General features: G+C 40.8%; 3 protein-coding genes across 4 annotated transcripts in view; 1 reads left to right on the top strand and 2 right to left on the bottom strand.

Annotated features, from left to right (window-relative positions):
* LOC131834282 (SLA class II histocompatibility antigen, DQ haplotype D alpha chain-like) overlaps positions 1-26,942 on the top strand; it is a 112,728-nt gene that overhangs the window by 23,515 nt on the left and 62,271 nt on the right. The gene's annotated exons all lie outside the window — the stretch shown is intronic.
* Positions 4,064-12,478, bottom strand: LOC131834280 (HLA class II histocompatibility antigen, DQ beta 1 chain-like). Of its 2 annotated transcripts, none has more exons than XM_059178725.1 (6): positions 12,288-12,478; positions 10,540-10,812; positions 6,129-6,410; positions 5,557-5,667; positions 5,052-5,075; positions 4,064-4,424 (listed from the first exon to the last, which is right to left on the bottom strand). In XM_059178725.1, the coding sequence occupies exons 1-6, from the start codon at positions 12,382-12,384 to the stop codon at positions 4,411-4,413; spliced, it is 801 nt and encodes a 266-aa protein (XP_059034708.1). In that variant the 5' UTR covers positions 12,385-12,478; the 3' UTR covers positions 4,064-4,410. The 2 variants fall into 2 exon arrangements, with proteins under 2 accessions (XP_059034708.1, XP_059034709.1); XM_059178726.1 differs by having other exon boundaries at positions 10,540-10,809.
* LOC131834279 (HLA class II histocompatibility antigen, DQ beta 2 chain-like) overlaps positions 4,064-26,942 on the bottom strand; it is a 113,739-nt gene continuing 90,860 nt past the window's right edge. Inside the window, exon 6 of the mRNA XM_059178722.1 lies at positions 4,064-4,424. Coding sequence (XP_059034705.1) covers positions 4,411-4,424 — 14 coding nt within the window. The 3' untranslated portion in view covers positions 4,064-4,410. The remainder of the gene's footprint in view (positions 4,425-26,942) is intronic.

Here is a 26,942-nt window from a genome sequence, read left to right as displayed (position 1 = left end):
GAGGCCCAAATAAATAAAATCACAAATGAAAAGAAAAGAAGAGATCATAACAAAGAGCACAGAAATAAATTACAGAGAATATTCTGAAAAACTACATGCCAACAAATTGGACAATCTGGAAGAAATGGATAAATTCCTAGAAACATATAAATTACAAAAGCTGAAACAGGAAGAAATAAAAACATTTAACAGACTAATAACCAGCAAAGAAATTGAATCAGTAAAAAAAAAAAAAAGAAAGAAAGAAAGAAAAAGAAAGAAAGAAATTGAATCAGTAATCAAAAATATCCCAAAAAACAAAAGTCCAGGCCAGATGGCTTCACAGGGGAATTTCCCACACTTTTCCAAAAAATAGAAATGGAAGGAAGACTGCAAATTTATTCTATGAGGCCAATAGTAACCTGATTCCAAAACAATATAAAGACTCCATTAAAAATGAGAACTATAGGCACCTGATGAACATGGATGCAAAAAATTCTCAACAAAATACTAGCAAATCAAATTCAGCAGTGCATTAAAAGAATCACCAGTTCGATATTCACAAATCATTCAACGTGATATGCCACATTAATGAAAAAGAATATAATAACCGTATGATCCTCTCAATAGATGCAGAAAAAGCATTTAACAAAGTACTACATCCACATATAATAAAAACCCTCACCAAAGTACAGTTAGAGGGAACATGCCACGACATAATAAAGGCCATTAACAAAAATCTTAATACTTAATACCATCCTCAGTGGGGAAAAACTGAAAGCTTTCCCTCTATGGTGAGAAACAAGATAAAGATGTCTATTCTCACCACTGTTGTTCCGCCTAGTACTGGAAGTCCTAGCCTCAGCCATCAAACAACAAAAAGAAATAAGGGCATCTAAATCAGCTAGGGAGAATTCAGACTTTCAGTATTTGCCAATGACATGCTATTCTATGGAGAAAACACAAAAGACTCCAACAAAAAATATTGCTAAAACTGATACACAAATTTAGTAAAGCTGAGGGATACAAAATCAACATGCAGAAGTCTGGTACATTTCTATACTCCAATTATGAAGCAGCAGAAAGAAATCAAGGAATCACTCCTATTTATAAAGACACAAAAAGTAATAAGATACCTAGGAATAAACCAAACCCAAGAGGTAAGAGATCTGTACTCTGAAAGCTATAAAATAAATAAAAGATGACACGCAAAGAAATGGAAAAACAGTCCATGCTTATGATTTGGAAGAAATATTGTTAAAATGTCTATACTACCCAAAGCAATTTATACATTTTAATTTAATCCCTATCAAAATATCAACAGAATTTTTTACAGGGTTAAAACAAGCAATCCAATAATCTGTATGGAATCACAAAAGACCCTAAATAGCCAAGGCAACCTTGAAAACGAAAAGCAAAGCTGGAGGCACCATGATTCTGGTCTTCAAGATACATTACAAAGCTGTAATGATAAAGACAGTATGATACTGGTACAAAAACAGACAAAAGATCAATGGAACAGAGTAGAAAACCCAGAAATGAACCCACCACTCTACTGTCAATTATTCTCAGACAAAGCAAGAAAGAATATCCAGTGAAAAAAAGACAATTACTTCAGCAAATGGTGTTGGGAAAACTAGACAACAACATGCAAAAGAATGACACTGGACCACTTTCTTACACCATACACAAAAATAAATTGAAAATGGACAAAAGATCTAGGAAACCATTAAAATCCTAGAGGAGAATACAGGCAGTAACCTCTTTGACATCAGCTGCAGCAATTTCTACTAGATATGTGCCCTGAAACAAAGGAAGGAAAGCAAAAATAAACTATTGGGATTCCATCAAAATAAAAAGCTTCTTCACAACACAGGAAACATTCCTCAAAGCTAAAAAGCAACCTATGGAATGGGAGAAGATATTTGCACATGATATATCTGCTAAAGAGTTAGTATTCAAAGCCTAGAAAAAAATAATCAAACTCAACACCCAAAACACAAATAATCCAGTTAAGAACTGAGCAAAAGTCAGGAGTAGATATTTTTCCAAAGAAGACACACAGCTGGCCAACAGACCCATGAAAATATGCTCAGCATCATTCATCATCAGGAAAATACAAATCAAATCTACAATGAGATACAACCTCATACCAGTCAGAATGGCTGAAATTAACAACATAAGAAATAATAAGTATTGGCAAGGATGAAGAGAAAAGGGAATCCTCTTGTACTGTTGGTGGGAATGCAAACTAGTACAGCCACTCTGGAAAACAGTATGGAGTTTCCTCAAAAAGTTAAAAATAGCACTACCCTGAGATCCATCAATTTTCCTACTAAGTATTTACAAAAGAATACAAAAATACTAATTTGAAGAGATACATGCAGACAAAGATACAAAAAGATACATGCAGAGAAAGATACAAAATAAGCAGAAATAAAGAGAGTCAGATGAATAATGGCAAAAGTGCAGATAGAAATAGAAAGACAGAGGCAGAGATGCAATGAAAGCGTAAGAGTCACAACAGGGACAGAAAGGCATAAAAAGAAGTAGACATAAAAAGATCCAGAGACAGGGGGCGCCTGGGTGGCTCAGTGAGTTAAAGCCTCTGCCTTTGGCTCAGGTCATGATCCCAGGGTCCTGGGATCGAGCCCCACATCGGGCTCTCTGCTCTGCAGGGAGCCTGCTTCCTCCCCTCTCTCTCTCTCTGCTTGCCTCTCTGCCTACTTGTGATTTTTCTCTCTCTGTCAAATAAATAATAAAATCTTTAAAAAAAAAAAAAGATGCAGAGACACCCCTATGTTGACTGCAGCGTTATTCACAATAGTCAAGATGTGGAAGCAGCCCAAGTGTCCATGAATAGATGAATGGATAAAGAAGATGGGGGGGGGGTGTTACTCTACCATAAGAGTATTAGGTCTTGCCATCTGCATCAATATGGATGGATCTAGAGAGTATTATGTTAAGTGACAGACAAAGACAGACAAATACCACTTGATTTCACTTATATATGGAATCTAAAAAGCAAAATAAACAGACTCATAAATACAGAGAACAAACTGGTGGTCACCACAGGGGAGATGGATGGGGGGATAGACAAAAAAGTAAAGAGGATTAATAGGTACATCTTCCCGTTGTAAAAGAAGTCAGGAAGAGAAAAAGTCAATATTGTCAATAATATTATAAGAATGTAATATGGTGACAAATGGTGACTACACAACTATTGTGGTAACAATTGAGAAATGTATGAAATTGTCAAATCACTGTTTTGAACACCAAATACTAATAGAACATTGTATGTCAACTGTACTACAGCAATAAATAAAGAAACAAACAAATAAATAAATAAGGTGCAGAGAGACACACTGAAAGAGATACAAAGGACAGGAAAAACACATAGAAGTTACTTAAAAAAAAAAAAAAAAAAAGATTTGTTGATTTGAGAGAGAGACCAGGGAGAGAGAGGAAGAGAGAATCTCCAGCAGACTCCCCACTGAACACAGGGCCTGACACAGGGCTGGATCTCAAGAAATTGAGATCAGGGCCTGAGATGAAACCAAGATCCCCACCCTTAACCAACTTAGCTACTCAGGTGCCACTGGATCTAGTCACTTCTATAATCAGCTGGACCCCAGATGTCTGTGTAACCTGAACAAAGTAAACCTGAATTGAGTTTCAATCATGTGAAATCAGAAACAGTACTTTTATTTTTAGTTATATTTTCTCAAAATAAAAATGGACCTTTATCAATGTGACTTGCCAAGATATACTGGAAACACCCTTGGGGTTCTCTGAAACACTAGGTGCCACTATACCTGTGCCAACATAATCCCACGTCACCTTACATACATGATGCTCACCACACCTAAAAAGAGGCCGGCACACCCTTAGGCCATTGCACGGAACAATTATCAAATACTCATGAAGAATGTGACTATCGAATTGATCTTCTCTCTCCTCTGCCTGCTCTTCACTTGGCACCCACAGTGCCCCTAGTTTCCCTTCAAGGAGCAGTTATGCTCCACCTACAGAAACTGGGCACTGCACTGGTTTCCTGCCTCCACCCAGTTAAGAAGACTCAAGGTACAGAGAACTCATAATCATGTTTAATCACTGTAAAATCTCTACATTCAGCTAAATGGCTTCAATGTGCTCCTCTTGCACCATCTGAGAAGGAAGAATGAAAACAGAAAAACCCTTGGGGCGGGAGTAGATGCTGCTGGCAGGGAGCTCATAGGCAGAGGCTCTGAAGCCCCCAAAAGGAAGCAGGACCTCAGTCAGATCCTCAGGGCAGGGGTCACAGGAGGTGACATGGTGACAGAGGCACTGTAGGACTCTGATCCATGTGGGGAAAAGAAGGTCTGTAGCTGGGAATTCTGGGCAAGGACAGGCAGACATTAGAGAAGGCAGAATCCCATGTATCCTCGGGCGTCAGCGCAGGAGCCCTGTAAAAAAGAGGGTGATCAGCACAAGGGACCCTGAAGGACATTCCCTCTCCCCTCCTCTCAGGGCCACTGAAGCATCAGAGAAAGCTGGGGTCCAGGGCATACTGTCATCACCTCTCCCAGTATCTCTGGAAAGGTGCAATCAACTCAAGAGTTTCATCACCTCTCCCAGTATCCCTGGAAAGGTGCAATCAACTCAAGAGAACAGGGCACTCTGGCTGCACACAGGTGTGGGAGGCAGTGGAGCAGCTGTTAGCCTTTCAGGGAATATTAAGCTTTTACTAAATGTAATGATAACTCACCTTCTTTCCACCACTAGTAAGTGGTGGCCTTTCATTTATAAACTCTCACAGGCAGTAGCCGCCAACATGAAAAACAACATGGTCATCATCCTGGTGTCTAACACCCAAGACGTGGCTCTGGTTCCACATTTCACGGAAAGATGCCACCAATGTTGTGGCCTGGTTCGGGAACAACTCTGGGTCCACCTACAGAAACTGGGCAAACTTCTCCCTAACTCTTGATCTCTGTCGCAGGGACAAGGCAATGAACTGAGCGCTCTCACCTCATGCTCTGCCCTCTTTCACCGGTGCCCACACCCCCACCGAATCAGAGCAGAACTAGTACCTGTTGGCGGAGATCCATGAGGTCCTACAAAAAGAAACGATACAGAAAAAGGTCTCATTACACAAACAGCCAGTCTTTCACTCACCCCAAAGGGAGGTAAGATAAGCAATTTAAGTGGAATTTTACTTTGTCCCTACCCATTAACCATAAGACCTTAACTGCCCTAAGTTAAATCCCCCAAAATGAATGAAACTGTCCCCAGTAGGAAGGGAAGCAGATGCTCTGACCCTCATAAAGGAGGAAGCGTTCAGAAAGGAGCCAGAGAGACAATGATGAACTGTCAGGAAGCCTTAGAATATACTCCACCTGAGACCTCCATGATGGGGCTCCTTTCAACCAGTAACATCAGAGTCCAAAGCCTTCCCCTAGGTTGTTCCATCTCCTCCCACCACCAGCCCAGCCTCCTTCCTTTCAGGGTCAGAAGGAAAGAGCTACATCTAGAGGCCCCCCTGAACAGAGGGCCTCAGGCATAGCCCTTCTCCCCCATTTCCCCAGAGCACCTTACCTTTCTGGCTCCTGTGACGGATGATAAGGCCCAGACCGAGGAAGATCAGCCCCAGCACAAAGCCTCCGATGCCACTCAGCATCTTGCTCTGGGCAGATTCCGACTGTGCTCCTGGGAGCAGAGCCTGAGTGTCAGGCTGAGTGTCCCCATACCCCACAATGTCCCTTTGGGAAGCCTGAAGTCCTGGAGGTGCCAAGCAAGCCCAGTGCTCCCTTCTGGCCACCGTTAGGGGAGGAAAGGACCCACTGACAGACCCTCATACCCAGTGGGTATGTGAGAGTAGGGGAAAGCTGGATCCTGCTCCTCCAGACACAACCCTAACCTCAGATTCCAAGATCCCTGTCACCAGCCAGAGTATAAATCCGTTAGAGTAAAGGACTGGGCTGTAGGTTCAGGGTATGGAGAATGATCTCTCTAGTATCTAGAGAGAGACAATGAGATCGAGATTCTTCTGATACCCCTGACCATGGGCATCAGAGTGACATGAAGAAGAATGGAATGGGATGGGCTGGAGGAAACTCTGCTCTCTGCCTTGTGGGGCCCATGGTAAAAGGAAACAGAGTGTCCCTTACGCCACTCCACTGTGATGGGGCTCTGGAGGCTGGGGTGCTCCACATGGCAGGTGTAGACATCTCCTCGCTGGGGAGTCACTTCCAGCATGACAAGGATCTGGAAGGTCCAGTCCCCATTCCTAATAAGTGGAGTGGACACCACACCAGCTTTCTCCTCCTGGTCATTCCGAAACCACCGAACTTTGATCTGGCCTGGGTAGAAATCTGTCACTGAGCAGACCAGCATGTTGTGGTGGTTCAGAACCTCCGTCCTGGATGGGGAGATGGTCACTGTAGGTTCCACTGAGGGGAGTAACAGACAAGAAAAGACAGTAAGATGTGAGACTGCACAGCAAGTCTCCCCATGGAGAAGAGTCCTGTCTTGGTACCAGGGTGGAAAGATCCCTGGATTCTGAGTCTTGGATTAAGATCTGAGCTTGGCCACTTTATTAGTTTGAATAAACATATGAGTCAGTTTTCTTTTCAAAGTCTGAATAAATCATAGTAATCATCCTATAAAAGTTATTCTCTTGATACTAATTGATAAAATGAGGCATTTTGAAATTACAAATTACTGCATTACACAGGATATTCATAAAATTTTTAAAAATAAAAATAATAAAGCAGGACTTCTCCCTCCACACTTTTTGATGTATAAAGTGGTTGCTAATCTCTAACTCCCAGGGTAGTTTGTTGTGAAATTAAATGGTGTAATATAGATGGTGTATGGTAAGGTATTTTTCTAGACATAGGTGTTTATTAAATAACTACAATTAACTTGCAAAATGTCTACCCCTTAAGTGGATGGTGATGATTTGAGCAGGAGTTCCAGGGAAGAAGGGTGAGTAGGGTTCAGGCCAAAAGAAACTTGAAACAATTTTTATTCAGTAATTTAATAGCATCAGTTTATTGACTCCAAAACTTCAGCTCTATTTTGACATTGGTTGAGATATTCTAAGAAATTAAAATTCTGCCTTACAACACCATTCAATACTGTTTATATTTTTAGTAAACACCTTTTTCTTAGACTTCGCATTCACAAACCCTAAGTTATTAAGATTGAAGTCACAAGGGTTACTTTAAAACATGAAGCAAAATAATAAAGTCGAATTAATAGAGTCACTTTTAAGGCTTATTTTCCCTTCTATATTCTCTTTAGCTTAAGTGGATGGGTGGCCAAGTGCATTCATTCATTAATCCCAGGAATTCTCACACTACCTGGCAGTCACGGGGTCAGGTACTAGGCAGACAAGGATAACCAGTTCCTACCCCCCAGAGAAGACCAGGACTAGTCACAGCCATTTAATTCCTATTCTCCTGAAACTGTTCCAAAAAATAGAAATGGAAGGAAAACTTCCAAACTCATTTTATGAGGCCAGCATCACCTTGATCCCAAAACCAGACAAGGATCCCATCAAAAAAGAGAGCTATAGACCAATATCCTTGATGAACACAGATGCGAAAATACTCAACAAAATACTAGCCAATAGGATTCAACAGTACATTAAAAGGATTATTCACCACGAACAAGTGGGATTTATTCCAGGGCTGCAAGGTTGGTTCAACATCCGCAAATCAGTCAATGTGATACAACACATCAATAAAAGAAAGAACAAGAATCATATGATACTCTCAATAGATGCTGAAAAAGCATTTGACAAAGTACAGCATCTCTTCCTGATCAAAACTCTTCAAAGTGTAGGGATAGAGGGCACATACCTCAATATCATCAAAGCCATCTATGAAAAACCCACCGCAAATATTCTCAATGGAGAAAAACTGAAAGCTTTTCCGCTTAAGGTCAGGAACACGGCAGGGATGTCCATTATCACCACTGCTATTCAACATAGTACTAGAGGTCCTAGCCTCAGCAATCAGACAACAAAAGGAAATTAAAGGCATCCAAATCAGCAAAGAAGAAGTCAAATTATCCCTCTTCGCAGATGATATGATACTATATGTGGAAAACCCAAAAGACTCCACTCCAAAACTGCTAGAACTTATACAGGAATTCAGTAAAGTGTCAGGATATAAAATCAATGCACAGAAATCAGTTGCATTTCTCTACACCAACAGCAAGACAGAAGAAAGAGAAATTAAGGAGTCAATCCCATTTACAATTGCATCCAAAACCATAAGATACCTAGGAATAAACCTAACCAAAGAGGCACAGAATCTATACTCAGAAAACTATAAAGTACTCATGAAAGAAATTGAGGAAGACACAAAGAAATGGAAAAATGTTCCATGCTCCTGGATTGGAAGAATAAATATTGTGAAAATGTCTATGCTACCTAAAGCAATCTACACATTTAATGCAATTCCTATCAAAGTACCATCCATCTTTTACAAAGAAATGGAACAAATAATTCTAAAATTTATATGGAACCAGAAAAGACCTCGAATAGCCAAAGGGATATTGAAAAAGAAAGCCAAAGTTGGTGGCATCACAATTCCGGACTTCAAGCTCTATTACAAAGCTGTCATCATCAAGACAGCATGGTACTGGCACAAAAACAGACACATAGATCAATGGAACAGAATAGAGAGCCCAGAAATAGACCCTCAACTCTACAGTCAACTAATCTTCGACAAAGCAGGAAAGAATGTCCAATGGAAAAAAGACAGCCTCTTCAATAAATGGTGCTGGGAAAATTGGACAGCCACATGCAGAAAAATGAAATTGGACCATTTCCTTACACCACACAAAAAATAGACTCAAAATGGATCAAGGACCTCAATGTGCGAAAGGAATCCATCAAAATCCTTGAGGAGAACACAGGCAGCAACCTCTTCGACCTCAGCCGCAGCAACATCTTCCTAGGAACATTGCCAAAGGCAAGGGAAGCAAGGGAAAAAATGAACTATTGGGATTTCATCAAGATCAAAAGCTTTTGCACAGCAAAGGAAACAGTTAACAAAATCAAAAGACAACTGACAGAATGGGAGAAGATATTTGCAAACGACATATCAGATAAAGGACTAGTGTCCAGAATCTATAAAGAACTTAGCAAACTTAACACAAGAAATGGGCAGAGGACATGAACAGACATTTCTGCAAAGAAGACATCCAGATGGCGAACAGACACATGAAAAAGTGCTCCATATCACTCGGCATCAGGGAAATACAAATCAAAACCACAATGAGATATCACCTCACACCAGTCAGAATGGCTAAAATCAACAAGTCAGGAAATGACAGATGCTGGCAAGGATGCGGAGAAAGGGGAACCCTCCTACACTGTTGGTGGGAATGCAAGCTGGTGCAGCCACTCTGGAAAACAGCATGGAGGTTCCTCAAAATGTTGAAAATAGAACTGCCCTATGACCCAGCAATTGCACTATTGGGTATTTACCCTAAAGATACAAACGTAGTGATCCAAAGGGGCACGTGCACCCGAATGTTTATAGCAGCAATGTCCACAATAGCCAAACTATGGAAAGAACCTAGATGTCCATCAACAGATGAATGGATCAAGAAGATGTGGTATAGATACACAATGGAATACTATGCAGCCATCAAAAGACATGAAATCTTGCCATTTGCGACAACATAGATGGAACTAGAGCGTATCATGCTTAGCGAAATAAGTCAAGCAGAGAAAGATAACTATCATATGATCTCCCTGATATGAGGAAGTGGTGATGCAACATGGGGGCTTAAGTGGGTAGGAGAAGAATAAATGAAACAATATGGGATTGGGAGGGAGACAAACCATAAGTGACTCTTAATCTCACAAAACAAACTGAGGGTTGCTGGGGGGAGGGGGTTTGGGAGAAGGGGGTGGGATTATGGACATTGGGGAGGGTATGTGCTTTGGTGAGTGCTGTGAAGTGTGTAAACCTGGTGATTCACAGACCTGTACCCTTGGGGATAAAAATATATGTTTATAAAAAATAAAAAATTAAAAAAAAATTCTAAATAAAAAAAAAAAGAAAACAGCCTTAAGATGAATCATAATTTGAAACCAAGAAGTCAGAATTTGTCATGTGACGACTCTAACATATTTACCACGTGTACCAGGCATCCTCCCCAGACCGGTTCCAGCTCACTAAGCTGCACTGGGGCAGGGATGGGGGGCTCACTGGGCTCTGCTCAGGGAAAAGTGTGGAGGGAGGAAGCAAACACACTTATGGTGGCGGGGGGGGGGGGGTGCACAGAAATGGTGGAAACCGCAGAGGAAGCTGCCCCTCTGGATGGATCTGCCCACCTAACAGTGCAGAGCTGTGAGGTCCATCCCCTCGCTCTGCACAGCCCCTCCACCACCGGACCGCCCCCACCTCCTGTCCCGGCCTCCCCATTCTCCCATGGGCAGCTGGGAGCCTCCCAGCGCTAGAGGCGGCTGCAACACGGTTCGGTCTGCCCCTCCCCACCGAGTGACTGCCTGGCTGAAGGGGGACGACCACGGAGGGCGAATGGCCTGGCCCTCACCTCTCTGATGCAGGATAATTCTCTCGTGAATCTCGTAGTTGTGTCTGCACACGGTGTCCACCTCGGCCTGCGTCCGCTCCACGATGTCCTTCTGACTGTTCCAGTACTCAGCGTCCGGCCGCCCCAGCTCGGTCAGCGCCAGGTACTTCCCCACGTCGCTGTCGAAGCGCGCGTACTCCTCCCGGTTATAGATGTATCTGGTCACGAGCCGCACCCGCTTCGTCCCGTTGGTGAAGTAGCACTCGCCCTTAAACTGGACCACGAAATCCTCTGCTGGGAAGCACCGTGGGTCAGTCAGATCCCCACCGCTCAGCCCAACCGACAGCCACCGCCCAGCGGGTCTTGTGGGGCACTGGCAGGCGGCCTGATAAACCCAAAGGCCTCCCGCCTTGGATTCCTGTCACCCCTGCCCTGAGCATCCTCCTTCCCAGGCCTGCCTGCCCTCTCCAGGGCTTCCAGAACCGCCTTCATACAGGGAGGGGAGCGAAGAAAGCCCCTCTTTAGGTACAACCCCTGCGACCTCTGAGCCCTGCCTGAGCCTGAGAACTGAGGAAAACAGGGCAGTCTCGCTGATTTTACATCCATCCCTGTGTTCAGATAAGGACATTCTCATATGAAGTCCCAATTTACATAGAACTCCAGGGAACCTCAGAGACAAATGTCTGCCTAAACACAAGAGTTCAAGGGAATGAGCAGAAAGAATCACCTCCTCCTGAAAAGCATATTCTCTTGGTCCCCTGCAAAGGGCCTTCCTTCTAATGCCTGGGTTTACCCTGAGTTTCTGTCACACCCACCCAACTGCACTATGAGGATTGCTCACTCCTCCCGGGCTAGAAGGGACACACACCTTCCACGTCCTAGAAAGAAGCATTTTATTAACAGAAAGAATACGGTCTTTTGAATGAGATAAAATAGATTTCCAGTTAAACCCTGCCACTTACCAATTCGAGTAGATTACTAAACGGAATAGCTATGTTATACATAAAATTTGTAAACCGGAAGTTGTAATCGCTACACGTTGCTTTGTTAGGAAGATCCAGAGAGAATTCGTATGAAGATACTAATCTTGTGGCTGAAATTGTTTCTCAGTATATGCTATTTCTTCTTCTTTACATTCTCCTTTCTCCTAAATTCAGTACCCTTCAATTCAAGTCTCTGAATTCCACACAAGTTACTATCTAACCATAAACTAGTGATACTTGAAGTTAAAACTCCTGTCTGTGGTCACCCCGTCAGCTTCACTCAAATACCAGGAGTCTGCATCCATTCACACCCCACTCAGAATCAGGAATGTAGAGTCCTTTTAGTCAAATACAAAGAGTACAGAGACCATCACTGTCCCATATTTCTCCAACACAGAATCTCATAGTATGTGGCCTCTACAAGGTCTTGGGGGACCCTGAAATGAAAAATCCTGCTGTGGTTTTATTTTCTTACTTTCAAAATATCCTTATTTCCAAAAATAACCTGAATGTCACTTTGTATGAATGTCAGTGGTAGCAGATGCATGTTTTGTTTCCTCCTCCCCATTATAATATCCCCAGGATGGTTTGAGCCCCGGGGATAGGGATTGTCCTCATCCTTAGAGGTGGCAATGAGAATGTAACACAGCTGTCTACCCCAAAAAGAGAAAACCTATAGAAAGACTATATTCTGAGATCATAGAACCTTCCACACTCTAGCCCAAAGGTCCTTCAGAGCCGCCTCCCCAGAGAGGTGGCTCTGGGGAGCAGATGCCCTGCACTTACGTGGAGAGTCTCTGCCCTCAGCCACTGGGACGCTCAGCACCACCAAGGTCATCATCACAGCTGCTGACCAGAGGCCTCTGGGGATCCACAGAGCCATCTTCCCAGACAGCACTGGGAACAAGGGAAAAGAAATAGTAGTCAACACAGCTCCCACCTGGTGGTTCTGAGTACTCACTTCAGAGAATAAAACCTGTGAGGGCTTACATACACAGTAGGATTGGAGAGTCCCTAGGGAGGGAACCAATCAGCACTAGAGCAAAAGTACCTCATCTGTTTCTGGGCAGAGATTTTTTATGAAGGTTCTCAGTTTTTAGTAAGGTTCTCAGTCCTAGGTTAGAGTCCCTAGAAAGTGAACCAATCACCACCGGAACTGAAATTCCTCACCTGTCTCTGGGCAGACAGTTTTTATGAGAGTTCTTAGTCCAATTATTTATGAAGGTTCTCAGCCTGGCAGTATGTCTTCATCAAATTACACTAGATGAACTTTTGAGGTGAAGATTTTCTCCTAGTTACAGTAAGTCTAGAGATTGAATGCCTCAGAGATTAAAGAACTGAATGAAAAATGACTCAAGCGAAGACATCTTTGTGACATTAAGGATTTTTAGTTTGTATGCCTGGGATTTTTAGTAGGAAATCATATTTCAGGGAATACAAAATTATTGTCTCAGAGATGGCTACTTCTATTACCTTAGACACTCTGAAGAGCCTTAAGTTGTGGTGGGAAGAGCATAGTTCTTAGGAGGGAAAGGTTTTGACCTGTAGTTCTACTACTAATAGGCTTTATGAGAATCAGTGAATTACTGAACCTCTGGATCACATTTCATGAATTTTATGTCCAGGTCATCTTATACACAAACTTAAGACTAATATGACTTCCTTAATATTGCAAAATGTTCCTCAGCTACCATGTGCAACTTTTGGGAATACCAGGTTAATATGGAGAGCAAGAAAACAAGTTGAGAAGAAAAAAAAAAAGTGACACCCAGTCCTGTGGGCATGTGATTCTTCATTATGCAAGAGTCTTTTATATTTGTGCTTTCTGAATGAAAGTATTTTAAAAGTTAAGTTCACTTTTAAGTATAGCCATCCTATGTCAGCAAAGGTGCAATCCAAAACATTCACAGAAGTCAGACTCCATCACCTTTAGTTACAAGGGTAGAGAGCAAAAAATGTGGAGAAGCATTTCCTGGGGACTGAATGGAATTAATGAGGGAGCAGATGTTAGAGTTATAGATTGTGCACAGATGTGGCACTTACTGGGCCAGTCCTACGTTATCAAACTGTGAATGGCAACAATATCAATGTGTCTTTTTAACAGATCTATTAATTACCAGGCTCCTCTCACTCATGACTAGGGTGAGTGTTACATGGTTATAGCAATTACAACAGTGGGTGGCAAACATTGATAAACAAAACATCAAGTATCTCCCTCTCTTTCTCCCTCCTTCTATCTCTTCCCTATATTTTGTGTCCTTTTATAACAGAGGCTGGGATACCAAAGCAGAATATAAGGAGTTTACCAGGTAAAAAGAGATAGAGCAGAGACACAAGAAGTTTCCATTGGTGGCACATGAAAGCCGTGAGTCAGCTCAGTATTCTGTACTAGGTGCATGGTTCCAGAGCACCTGAGACTTAGTGCCTGGGCTTCCACTAGCAGTGGTGTACTTAGGATCAGAATAAGAAGGGTCTCCATGGTAGGATGGAAGGAGAAAGGAGGGACATCAGAGCTGGAATAGGGTTGGGGAGGCAAGGAAGCATGGTCAAAAGGGGACCTGGAAGGTACATTAGTCCCCTTAAGCCCCATCTCAGTGTCCCTCAGAATAAATGGAGAAGTCTGGCTCAAACCTTCCCTCTTGTCTTAAGGGGAAATTCTCTCCACTCTGTTGTGGGGCTGTGTGTAGAGGCTGAATCAGACCTGCTCATTGCCCAGTCTCACAGGCCTCTTCGCACTTTCCAATGAGCAACAAAATTGTCAGCTTAGAACCCTTTTTCTGATTGGCTAAAACCTTATCTGCAGGGCTCTGGCTTCTGTCAGCTGCCTCCCCCTGAGCCAGTCAGCATTCTCCACATTTCCTAGAGCTCTCTCTATGGTCCTCATACTCTGCTGCATTACTCAGGGAAGCCACTGCTGGCCTGGCCTAAGAGGAAAGCAACTCAGACAACTGATTCCAGGTGCTTATCTCAGTCTCCCTCTTGGGTCTCTGTGGAGGCAGAGCACTTGGGATGAAGGCAGTATGTACGCCATGTGGGTAGATGGTGCAATATAGAAATGGTCATGAAATGGGCCAGACTCCGTAAAAATATTCTTCCCAGGGGACATCCTTTGTTCCCCCAGAAAGAAAGATAAAATTTTTGTACTCTCTATAGCAATTTAGGGAGAAGTTATCATCCCTGGTCAGCATCCCTTGGGAAAGTTTCTTGGTCAGTGTAGTTAATCGTAAGCATAATAATAACAATCATCTGTGACCAGAAGGGCCCCCCAGGACCCTATTCTGTTTTTAACTCAGGAATTTTAAAATGTTAAATATTCTGAAAGGTTCTGTGACTTCCTTAATGCCAGTAATAATATAAGAGAAATCCTGCCCCAGCATATTATTTCCCTTTAATAAAAATTTAGCAAGCAATTGTCCCTAATTTTCTCTAAGTCTTTATAAAGCTGCTTACATATGTCCCCAATATCAACCCAGTTATATGAATTTTCCATGACACAGATAAAGTAGGACCTTGCTCTTAGCACAGTTAATCTCTTTAAGGTCACATTTTAGAATCTGAAGAAGGAGTGGACTTAGTAGCACATCAGCCATGGATAAACCATTTCAGCTCTGAAAGACTTAGTTTGCCTCATCTGTAGAAGGAATACACACCTCACTGGACCACTGTCATGATAGATATAATACATATAAATTATATACAGATATAATTTGTAAAAGTCCTCTGTAATCTATGCTGAGTGACACACACATCAGTTCCTAATTTAATAGTGAGCACATTTATTTAAAACATCATTAGCAGACACAGAAAATTCTTCTTGTTATTTCTCATCTCTCTTCAGATGAAAGAATCATCATAGTATTGAATCCCTGCTTCCTCCTTCATCAGTATGGAGAGAAAGGGAAGAGGAAGTATAGTAGATGTATTTAACCTTGAACCCATTACATGTTCCCTCTCTGAAGTGCCATGAATACCATTGCACAGATCTACCATTTCAGCTATAATTTCAGTCTCAGGATCTGGACCTTTTCTCAGTGTGCTCACAAATGTGGAAACTTGAGTGCAAAACACAGAGTCTCAATACAAACTGAGGAAAGAAGAAAGTGAACACAGCTGTGGGAGCTACATGGACAATTATGGCATTCATCTAGGTTTGACTGAGAGAAATAAGTCTGGTCACTTCTCATTGTGACTTCTGACAAATGTCTAAAAGCCTCATCCGGTGCCACTTTGCCTGAGTGCCCTACATTCCTCACTTTCATGATCATGAGTCCCCTCTGACTGAACTCTGACACATACATTTATGTAGTTTCATTTCCAATAATTCTCTCTTCCCCAAAATCCAACAAAAGTCAGATGGTGGGTCCTGTCACTCAATACTTTTTACACACCTACACAGTTAAGGTCCTGGGTTTCAAAGGTGGACATGCACAGATCCTATCTTCTAAGAGGTCAGACATATGTGGGGAAAAATAAAAGAGGAAAGTTTGTAACAACCACTGAATAACAACGTGAAGTACTTCCTGACTAAAGGCAAGACCCAGCAGTGTTGAAAGTCCAGGGGACACTTAAAACTGTCAAACAATAATGGTGCCCATTAGTTTAGTTATTTTCTTTTCTCTTGGAAAGTGTTGGCAACGTAGGACTAGAAGATGATGATTATTGATAGATTTATTCATGCATAATAATTTTACAAGATGAGAATGAAGAGTTGATGGTACAGTGGTAATGAGAGTTGAAAGTCAAGCTTTTCAGGTGTGCCTCTTAGTGGAGGTGATGGCTCAGCAGATAAAGGGCTACGTTCATTTCAGGCAAAAAAGCTTACATGAGTGCGGGGGTAGGTAGGATGCTCAGAGCATACGGTTTGGTGTGAGTAGAGTGGGATTTGGTTATCCTGGTCCTTGTGAGGTGTGGTGACAGCACCATTCAAAGCTGTCTGGGTTTTCCTCACAGTGTGACAAGGAAAATAGAGGGAATTTAAGCAGAGGGGCACCATGACATGCTGGTCCATTCATGAAGCTACCTTGGAAGCAGCATGGAAGGAACTCTTCAGAGGATCTGTACATGACCTTTTATGATCCAGAAAGGATCCAGGTTAGTTTGATGAGCCCAATCCACCAAAATCCAATTTACTGAGGAACAAGTCTGTCAATGGTCAGTTTGCTAAATTTACCAAAATTATTAAAGTGCCCCAAACTCATTTCCCTTTTTTTCCTATTTCTAAAGTCTGTAGATATTCTTATTGATGTGTTAAAAGTATTTTTAGAAGACTGTCAATCACAGATCTCCAACTTTCTGGGGTCCTGTCATTCTCCCATGATCCCCATTCTCTTGCTCTCTGGGCTCCATTTCATCTTTCTGCTGAAAAACAGCTCCCCGTTTCCATGAAGCTTTATAACAAATGCATTTATAACACAAAATGAAAAGTGGTCAATCACACTTCACAATTTCAGAAGTTCTTTAAGATGTTTTAATTAATATAAGTTGTAGTAGAAATTTTATCTAGAAAATATATTTTGGTTGAATTTGGTAAATGTTATGACTTGATCCTTTCGAGAAATTCACAAAAGCCTTTAAAATGCTAAAATACACAAAATGAAATACAATTCTTAAAAGGATTTGGCACCAAGTTAAATATAAACTGAATGTTTCTACATGAAATGTTGTCATTTTGTTATGTTCACTAGACAAGTAATGAGTAAGTTCAATAAAACTATTTCTCAAGCAAAATTGGGTTAAATTACTAAACGCACTAAATCAAGTCATATGTTACTCAGACTGAGGCTTGGGCTACTTGCTGTGAATTGGCCATTTGTTGAGTACACTGATCTTTTGAAATAAGCCCCCTGATCTGTCAGGCACATCCTTGAGACTGAACAGGAAACTTCACCCACAAGTTACTTTTATCCAGTTCTTGTTTCTGGACCAGACTTCTCAAATATAGAATGCTCCAATAGTAAACCTGACATTTCAAGAAGGAGGAGAGGGCATCTGGGTGGCTCAGTGGGTTAAAGCCTCTGCCTTCCACTCAGGTCATGATCTCAAGGCCCTGGGATCCAACCCCACATCTCATCGAGCTCTCTGCTCAGCGGGGAGCCTGCTTCTTCCTCTCTCTCTCTGCCTGCTTGTGATCTCTGTCTGTCAAATAAAAAAAAATTTTTTAATTAAAATTTAAAAAAAAAAAAAAAAGAAGGAGGAGGAGAGAGTTGCCTTGGTTTAAGGAAGTAGTTACCAAACCAGGAGCATAACCAAATATGGACTATTGCTTTTAAAAAAAAGGGATTCACTGAGGTTGTGTTTGAGTTAAATCATTAAACTCTCCAGCCAGTGAGCAGGTGTGAGGTAGCATCACTTGTTTCTAGCAGACCAAGCCACTAAGTCTGTTCGAGAAAAACGTTACTTATAAGAGTAATAAATATACAAAACTCAAAACAATAAACTTCATTGGCATGTGTACAATCCCTCAAAAAGATATGACGTAAGAACAGAAAGAAGTTTAATAATAAAGATAACATGTTCTTGAACAGGACAACTTGTGTCAATTTCCCAAATAAAATATTTAAATTTGGTGTTACTTTAATCTAAATATCTGTAAGATAATTTTATTAATAAAATGTTTCTAATTTTTGTCAAGAATAATAATGGGGGGATGCCTGGGTGGCTCATTGGGTTAAGGCCTCTGCCTTCGGCTCAGGTCATGATCCCAGGGTCCTGGGATTGAGCCCCACATCGGGCTCTCTGCTTGGCGGGGAGCCTGCTTCCTCCTCTCTCTCTCTGCCTGCCTCTGCCTCTCTTCCTACTTGTGATCTCTGCCTGTCAAATAAAATAAATAAAATCTTTAAAAAAAAAAAAAAAGAAGAAGAATGGTAACTAATAGTTGTTAATAAGTAAGATGGGGGTTGCTCTAATAGATGTCTATAACATCTATCTAATAGATGTCTATTTTAAAGCCAAACAATTAAAAAATGTGTCATACTTTACCAAAAGAAGGATAACTGTAGAATAAAATCATATGCACAGAAACAGAACCTAAGTTTTGTTAAGATTAATGAGATTGAGAAATTTACTATATTTCTAGGAATCTGTTAACTTTTGAATAAAGTTTTGGGAGGGGAGACAGGAACAGATTTCTAAGAAACTTTCACATTATAGGTTATGCTCTCCACTTCTCCATGGCACAGAAGGGCCAGTTAATGGAGTCAGTCCTAGTTTGTGGGGTAAATGGCAGTAGCTAAGGGGGATTGGAAATCAGTGGGGCATGAGAGTTCAAGAGATCAAGAGACCAGTCTTTTGAGAGTCTTTTAATATATGTTTGGTTGTCATGACACCTAGAGCTATAATGGAAGGGAGGGCAGCATTGTGGTAAGGAAACTGTGACGAGTGAAAAAATTCTAATATGAAGTTTCAGGGGAAGAAGAAACTTAAAGAATTAAAAGAATTAAAGAATTTAAAATAATTCTTCATGGTGGTAGAAATATAATACAAATTTGATATTTCTCAAGAGATTGAAATAAAGGTTTAAATCATTTTTAATTATGTCTTAAGGCATTTACTTCTCCTTCTTTAAAAAAAAAAACTAGTCAGACTAGTTTCAAAGACAGAACAAGTTACTCTGCTTTCCTTTTGGATAAATCAAGAATGTTGTATATAATAAAAATGAATTTCTAAAACAGTGGATAGGGAAAAATTTACTAAAACCAGCATTGGGTCTATTGATCATTACTAGCAAAGTAAAAAGAGCTCATATGTAAATGCATATATGGTGGTATTGAGACAGAGGAAAGTTTCACATTTGAATGAAGGTGGCATTCAAAATGTAGGAAAAGTGTTAACATTTATTTTATTAAAAAATAGATGATTTTCAAGAACAAAATAAATTGCAGAGACAAACTTTATTAAAATATATTTTTAAAACTTTATATTTAAAACTCATCATAAAGACAAGTTAAAAGAAAAATCAAGAATGGATATGTAAATGTATATCAATCAGTAAGCATTCCAGTTTTATGAAAAAAAAAAAGCTACAGGAGATGCAGTTAGTAAAACTTAATAAGCAAAAGCTAGTATATTAGTTTCCTGCTACTATCATAATTCATCAGTACAAACCTAGTGGCTTAAAACAACACCTATCGGAGGAGTCAAGATGGCGGAGAAGTAGCAAGCTGAGACTGCTTCAGCTAGCCGGAGATCAGCTAGATACCTTATCTAAAGATTGCAAACACCTGAAAATCCATCGGCAGATCGAAGAGAAGAAGAACAGCAATTCTGGAAACAGAAAAACAACCACTTTCTGAAAGGTAGGACCGGCGGAGAAGTGAATCCAAAGCGACGGGAAGATAGACCCCGGGGGGAGGGGCCGGCTCCCGGCAAGCGGCGGAGCAACCGCGCACAAAATCAGGACTTTTAAAAGTCTGTTCCGCTGAGGGACATCGCTCCAGAGGCTAAACCGGGGCGAAGCCCACGCGGGGTCAGCGTGGCCTCGGGTCCCGCAGGGTCACAGAAGGATCGGGGGTGTCTGAGTGTCGCAGAGCTTGCGGGTATTGGAACGGGAAAGCCGGCTACAGAGACAGAGCCGACAGTAAGCTCACAGCTCCGTGTTACCTTGAACCGGTCGCAGGCTCGGTGAGCTCGGAGCGCGGCCGGAGGTCAGGCAGACGGGAGTAACTGGGCGCGGTTCTCTGAGCGCGCACTGAGGAGTGCGGCCCTGGGCTCTCGGCTCCTCCGGGCCGGAGACCAGGAGGCCGCCATTTGTATTCCCGTCCTCTGGAACTCTACGGAAAGCGCTCAGGGAACAAAAGCTCCTGAAAGCAAACCCGAACGGATTACTCACCCCGGCCCCGGGTAAGGGCAGTGTAATTCCGCCTGGGGCAAAGACACTTGAGAATCACTACAACAGGCCCCTCCCCCAGAAGATCAATAAGAAATCCAGCCGAGACCAAGTTCACCTACCAAGGAGTGCGGTTTCAATACCAAGGAGAGCAGCAGAATTCCAGAGGAGGAGAAAGCCAAGCACGGAACTCATGGCTTTTTTCCTGTGATTTTTTTTAGTCTTGCAGTTAATTTAATTTTTTTTTTTCATTTTTTTTTTTTCTCTCGCCTTCGGGTAAAATTTTTTTTTAACTGTTACCTTTTTCTTTTTTAACGATTTTTTACTAGTTTATCTAATATATATATTTTTTCTTTTTTACATTTTTCTTAGGTGTTTTCTTTTTTTAAAAAATTCTTTTCTTTTCTTTTTTTTTTCTTTTCTTTTTGTTTTTTTTTCTTTCTTCCTTTTTGAACCTCTTTTTATCTCCTTTCTCCCCACTCACAATTTTGGATCTCTTCTAATTTGGTTAAAGCATATTTTCCTGGGGTTGTTGCCACCCTTTTAGTATTTTACTTGCCCCTTCATTTACTCTTATCTGGACAAAATGACAAGACGTAAAAATTCAACACAAAAAAAAGAACAAGAGGCAGTACCGAAGGCTAGGGACCTAATCAATACAGACATCGGTAATATGTCAGATCTAGAGTTCAGAATGACAATTCTCAAGGTTCTAGCCGGGCTCGAAAAAGGCATGGAAGATATTAGAGAAACCCTCTCGAGAGATATAAAAGCCCTTTCTGGAGAAATAAAAGAACTAAAATCTAACCAAGGTGAAATCAAAAAAGCTATTAATGAGGTGCAATCAAAAATGGAGGCTCTCACTGCTAGGATAAATGAGGCAGAAGAAAGAATTAGTGATATAGAAGACCAAATGACAGAGAATAAAGAAGCTGAGCAAAAGAGGGACAAACAGCTACTGGACCACGAGGGGAGAATTCGAGAGATAAGTGACACCATAAGACGAAACAACATTAGAATAATTGGGATTCCAGAAGAAGAAGAAAGTGAGAGGGGAGCAGAAGGTATACTGGAGAGAATTATTGGGGAGAATTTCCCCAATATGGCAAAGGGAACGAGCATCAAAATTCAGGAGGTTCAGAGAATGCCCCTCAAAATCAATAAGAATAGGCCCACACCCCGTCACCTAATAGTAAAATTTACAAGTCTCAATGAAAAAGAGAAAATCCTGAAAGCAGCCCGGGAAAAGAAGTCTGTAACATACAATGGTAAAAATATTAGATTGGCAGCTGACTTATCCACAGAGACCTGGCAGGCCAGAAAGAGCTGGCATGATATTTTCAGAGCACTAAACGAGAAAAACATGCAGCCAAGAATACTATATCCAGCTAGGCTATCATTGAAAATAGAAGGAGAGATTAAAAGCTTCCAGGACAAACAACAACTGAAAGAATTTGCAAATACCAAACCAGCTCTACAGGAAATATTGAAAGGGGTCCTCTAAGCAAAGAGAGAGCCTACAAGTGGTAGATCAGAAAGGAACAGAGACCATATACAGTAACAGTCACCTTACAGGCAATACAATGGCACTAAATTCATATCTCTCAATAGTTACCCTGAATGTGAATGGGCTAAATGCCCCTGTCAAAAGACACAGGGTATCAGAATGGATAAAAAAACAAAACCCATCTATATGTTGCCTCCAAGAAACACATTTTAAGCCCGAAGACACCTCCAGATTTAAAGTGAGGGGGTGGAAAAGAATTTACCATGCTAATGGACATCAGAAGAAAGCAGGAGTGGCAATCCTTATATCAGATCAATTAGATTTTAAGCCTAAGACTATAATAAGAGATGAGGAAGGACACTATATCATACTCAAAGGGTCTGTCCAACAAGAAGATTTAACAATTTTAAATATCTATGCCCCCAATGTGGGAGCAGCCAACTATATAAACCAATTAATAACAAAATCAAAGAAACACATCAACAATAATACAATAATAGTAGGGGACTTTAACACTCCCCTCACTGAAATGGACAGGTCATCCAAGCAAAAGATCAGCAAGGAAATAAAGGCCTTAAATGACACACTGGACCAGATGGACATCACAGATATATTCAGAATATTTCATCCCAAAGCAACAGAATACACATTCTTCTCTAGTGCACATGGAACATTCTCCAGAATAGATCACATCCTCGGTCCTAAATCAGGACTCAACCGGTATCAAAAGATTGGGATCATTCCCTGCATATTTTCAGACCACAATGCTCTAAAGCTAGAACTCAACCACAAAAGGAAGTTTGGAAAGAACCCAAATACATGGAGACTAAACAGTATCCTTCTAAAGAATGAATGGGTCAACCAGGAAATTAAAGAAGAATTGAAAAAAATCATGGAAACAAATGATAATGAAAATACAACGGTTCAAAATCTGTGGGACACAACAAAGGCAGTCCTGAGAGGAAAATATAGAGCGGTACAAGCCTTTCTCAAGAAACAAGAAAGGTCTCAGGTACACAACCTAACCCTACACCTAAAGGAGCTGGAGAAAGAACAAGAAAGAAACCCTAAGCCCAGCAGGAGAAGAGAAATCATAAAGATCAGAGCAGAAATCAATGAAATAGAAACCAAAAAAACAATAGAACAAATCAACGAAACTAGGAGCTGGTTCTTTGAAAGAATTAATAAAATTGATAAACCCCTGGCCCGACTTATCAAAAAGAAAAGAGAAAGGACCCAAATAAATAAAATCATGAATGAAAGAGGAGAGATCACAACTAACACCAAAGAAATACAAACTATTATAAGAACATACTATGAGCAACTCTACGGCAATAAATTTGACAATCTGGAAGAAATGGATGCATTCCTAGAAACATATAAACTACCACAACTGAACCAGGAAGAAATAGAAAGCCTGAACAGACCCATAACCAGTAAGGAGATTGAAACAGTCATTAAAAATCTCCAAACAAACAAAAGCCCAGGGCCAGACGGCTTCCCGGGGGAATTCTACCAAACATTTAAAGAAGAACTAATTCCTATTCTCCTGAAACTGTTCCAAAAAATAGAAATGGAAGGAAAACTTCCAAACTCATTTTATGAGGCCAGCATCACCTTGATCCCAAAACCAGACAAGGATCCCACCAAAAAAGAGAGCTATAGACCGATATCCTTGATGAACACAGATGCGAAAATACTCAACAAAATACTAGCCAATAGGATTCAACAGTACATTAAAAAGATTACTCACCACGACCAAGTGGGATTTATTCCAGGGCTGCAAGGTTGGTTCAACATCCGCAAATCAGTCAATGTGATACAACACATCAATAAAAGAAAGAACAAGAACCATATGATACTCTCAATAGATGCTGAAAAAGCATTTGACAAAGTACAACATCCCTTCCTGATCAAAACTCTTCAAAGTGTAGGGATAGAGGGCACATACCTCAATATCATCAAAGCCATCTATGAAAAACCCACCGCAAATATCATTCTCAATGGAGAAAAACTGAAAGCTTTTCCGCTAAGGTCAGGAACACGGCAGGGATGTCCATTATCACCACTGCTATTCAACATCGTACTAGAGGTCCTAGCCTCAGCAATCAGACAACAAAAGGAAATTAAAGGCATCCAAATCGGCAAAGAAGAAGTCAAATTATCACTCTTCGCAGATGATATGATACTATATGTGGAAAACCCAAAAGACTCCACTCCAAAACTGCTAGAACTTATACAGGAATTCAGTAAAGTGTCAGGATATAAAATCAATGCACAGAAATCAGTTGCATTTCTCTACACCAACAGCAAGACAGAAGAAAGAGATATTAAGGAGTCAATCCCATTTACAATTGCATCCAAAACCATAAGATACCTAGGAATAAACCTAACCAAAGAGACACAGTACTATACTCAGAAAACTATAAAGTACTCATGAAAGAAATTGAGGAAGACACAAAGAAATGGAAAAATGTTCCATGCTCCTGGATTGGAAGAATAAATATTGTGAAAATGTCTATGCTACCTAAAGCAATCTACACATTTAATGCAATTCCTATCAAAGTACCATCCATCTTTTTCAAAGAAATGGAACAAATAATTCTAAAATTTATATGGAACCAGAAAAGACCTCGAATAGCCAAAGGGATATTGAAAAAGAAAGCCAACGTTGGTGGCATCACAATTCCGGACTTCAAGCTCTATTACAAAGCTGTCATCATCAAGACAGCATGGTACTGGCACAAAAACAGACACATAGATCAATGGAACAGAATATAGAGCCCAGAAATAGACCCTCAAATCTATGGTCAACTAATCTTCGACAAAGCAGGAAAGAATGTCCAATGGAAAAAAGACAGTCTCTTCAATAAATGGTGCTGGGAAAATTGGACAGCCACATGCAGAAAAATGAAATTGGACCATTCCCTTACACCACACACAAAAATAGACTCAAAATGGATCAAGGACCTCAATGTACGAAAGGAATCCATCAAAATCCTTGAGGAGAACACGGGCAGCAACCTCTTCGACCTCAGCCGCAGCAACATCTTCCTAGGAACAACGCAAAAGGCAAGGGAAGCAAGGGAAAAAATGAACTACTGGGATTTCATCAAGATCAAAAGCTTTTGCACAGCAAAGGAAACAGTTCACAAAATCAAAAGACAACTGACAGAATGGGAGAAGATATTTGCAAACGACATATCAGATAAAGGACTAGTGTCCAGAATCTATAAAGAACTTAGCAAACTCAACACCCAAAGAACAAATAATCCAATCAAGAAATGGGCAGAAGACATGAACAGACATTTCTGCAAAGAAGACATCCAGATGGCGAACAGACACATGAAAAAGTGCTCCATATCACTCGGCATCAGGGAAATACAAATCAAAACCACAATGAGATATCACCTCACACCCGTCAGAATGGCTAAAATCAACAAGTCAGGAAATGACAGATGCTGGCGAGGATGCGGAGAAAGGGGAACCCTCCTACACTGTTGGTGGGAATGCAAGCTGGTGCAGCCACTCTGGAAAACAGCATGGAGGTTCCTCAAAATGTTGAAAATAGAACTGCCCTATGACCCAGCAATTGCACTATTGGGTATTTACCCTAAAGATACAAATGTAGTGATCCAAAGGGACACATGCACCCGAATGTTTATAGCAGCAATGTCCACAATAGCCAAACTATGGAAAGAACCTAGATGTCCATCAACAGATGAATGGATCAAGAAGATGTGGTATAGATACACAATGGAATACTATGCAGCCATCAAAAGAAATGAAATCTTGCCATTTGCAACAACATGGATGGAACTAGAGCGTATCATGCTTAGCGAAATAAGTCAAGCAGAGAAAGACAACTATCATATGATCTCCCTGATATGAGGAAGTGGTGATGCAACATGGAGGCTTAAGTGGGTAGAAGAAGAATAAATGAAACAAGATGGGATTGGGAGGGAGACAAACCATAAGTGACTCTTAATCTCACAAAACAAACTGAGGGCTGCCGGGGGGAGGAGGTTTAGGAGAAGGGGGTGGGATTATGGACATTGGGGAGGGTATGTGATTTGGTGAGTGCTGTGAAGTGTGTAAACCTGGTGATTCACAGACCTGTACCCCTGGGGATAAAAATATATGTTTATAAAAAATAAAAAATTTAAAAAAAAAAAAAAAAGAAAAGGGACAATCAGAGAACTAAAAGATTCTAAAAGTCATTAAAAATTATGAATGGGCAAAAAATAATGAATTGGCAAAACTAACTAGGTACAGGTGTGTCTGGGTGGTTCAGTCGTTAAGCATTAGACTTTTGATTTCAGCTCAGGTCATGATATCAGGATCCTGGATTGAGCCCCACCTAGTACTCTAAACTGAGTGAGGAGCCTGCTTAAAACTCTCTCTCCCTCTCCCTCTTCCCTTCTTCTCAGCTCTCTCTCTCTCTCTCACTCTCGCTCTTAAAAAGAAAAAGAAAAAGTAACCAAGTACAGCAATTCTTCCTCTTACATGCAACTCTATTTTTTAATTATCTCTTTTCTCTATACACTTTAATTTTCTGAAGGACAGTCTTGTTCTGTTTCTTTTTTCACAGTATTTCAAATCTCTCTGAGAATAATTATTTGTTTATGTTGTTGTCTTCCCTGCCTTACCTCTGAGGTCATTTTTTCCCCATTTTGTTCATTAAGTCCTTCTTTATAACACTGTTGGATTTCCAAAAATTATCTTCTCTTCATTGATTATTAGTTGATGTTTTCAAATGAGGCACTTAAGTCATGGCTTAAGAGACTGTAGTAGTAAAAGGCTTATGAAAAGATGGGCTTTGGGCTTACTTGGCTGATAATTCACTGGAAATACCATAATGAGAAAACTCTCTCTTTAGATGACTCATATATCCAAAAAGGAAATTTTCAGTCTCTTAGATGGGGGGTGGGGTAAAGTTATGGTAAATGAATGGATGTTCGTGTTCCATTATGGGGAAGTCCAACCATTCAATAGAGTTGCTAAAGGTGCTTGCAATGAACTCCCATAAGTGTACAAAATTTTAAAGGACTAAATAAATGAATTATGACATTATTATATATAGTCCTTCAAAACAATGGTTTAAAAGGAC

Source organism: Mustela lutreola, chromosome 6 (assembly GCF_030435805.1).
Source record: "Mustela lutreola isolate mMusLut2 chromosome 6, mMusLut2.pri, whole genome shotgun sequence".
In the NCBI taxonomy this organism is placed as follows: Eukaryota; Metazoa; Chordata; class Mammalia; order Carnivora; family Mustelidae; genus Mustela; species Mustela lutreola.
The sequence above is the reverse complement of the archived record's forward strand: the minus strand, read 5'-3'. Positions and strand labels throughout refer to the sequence as shown.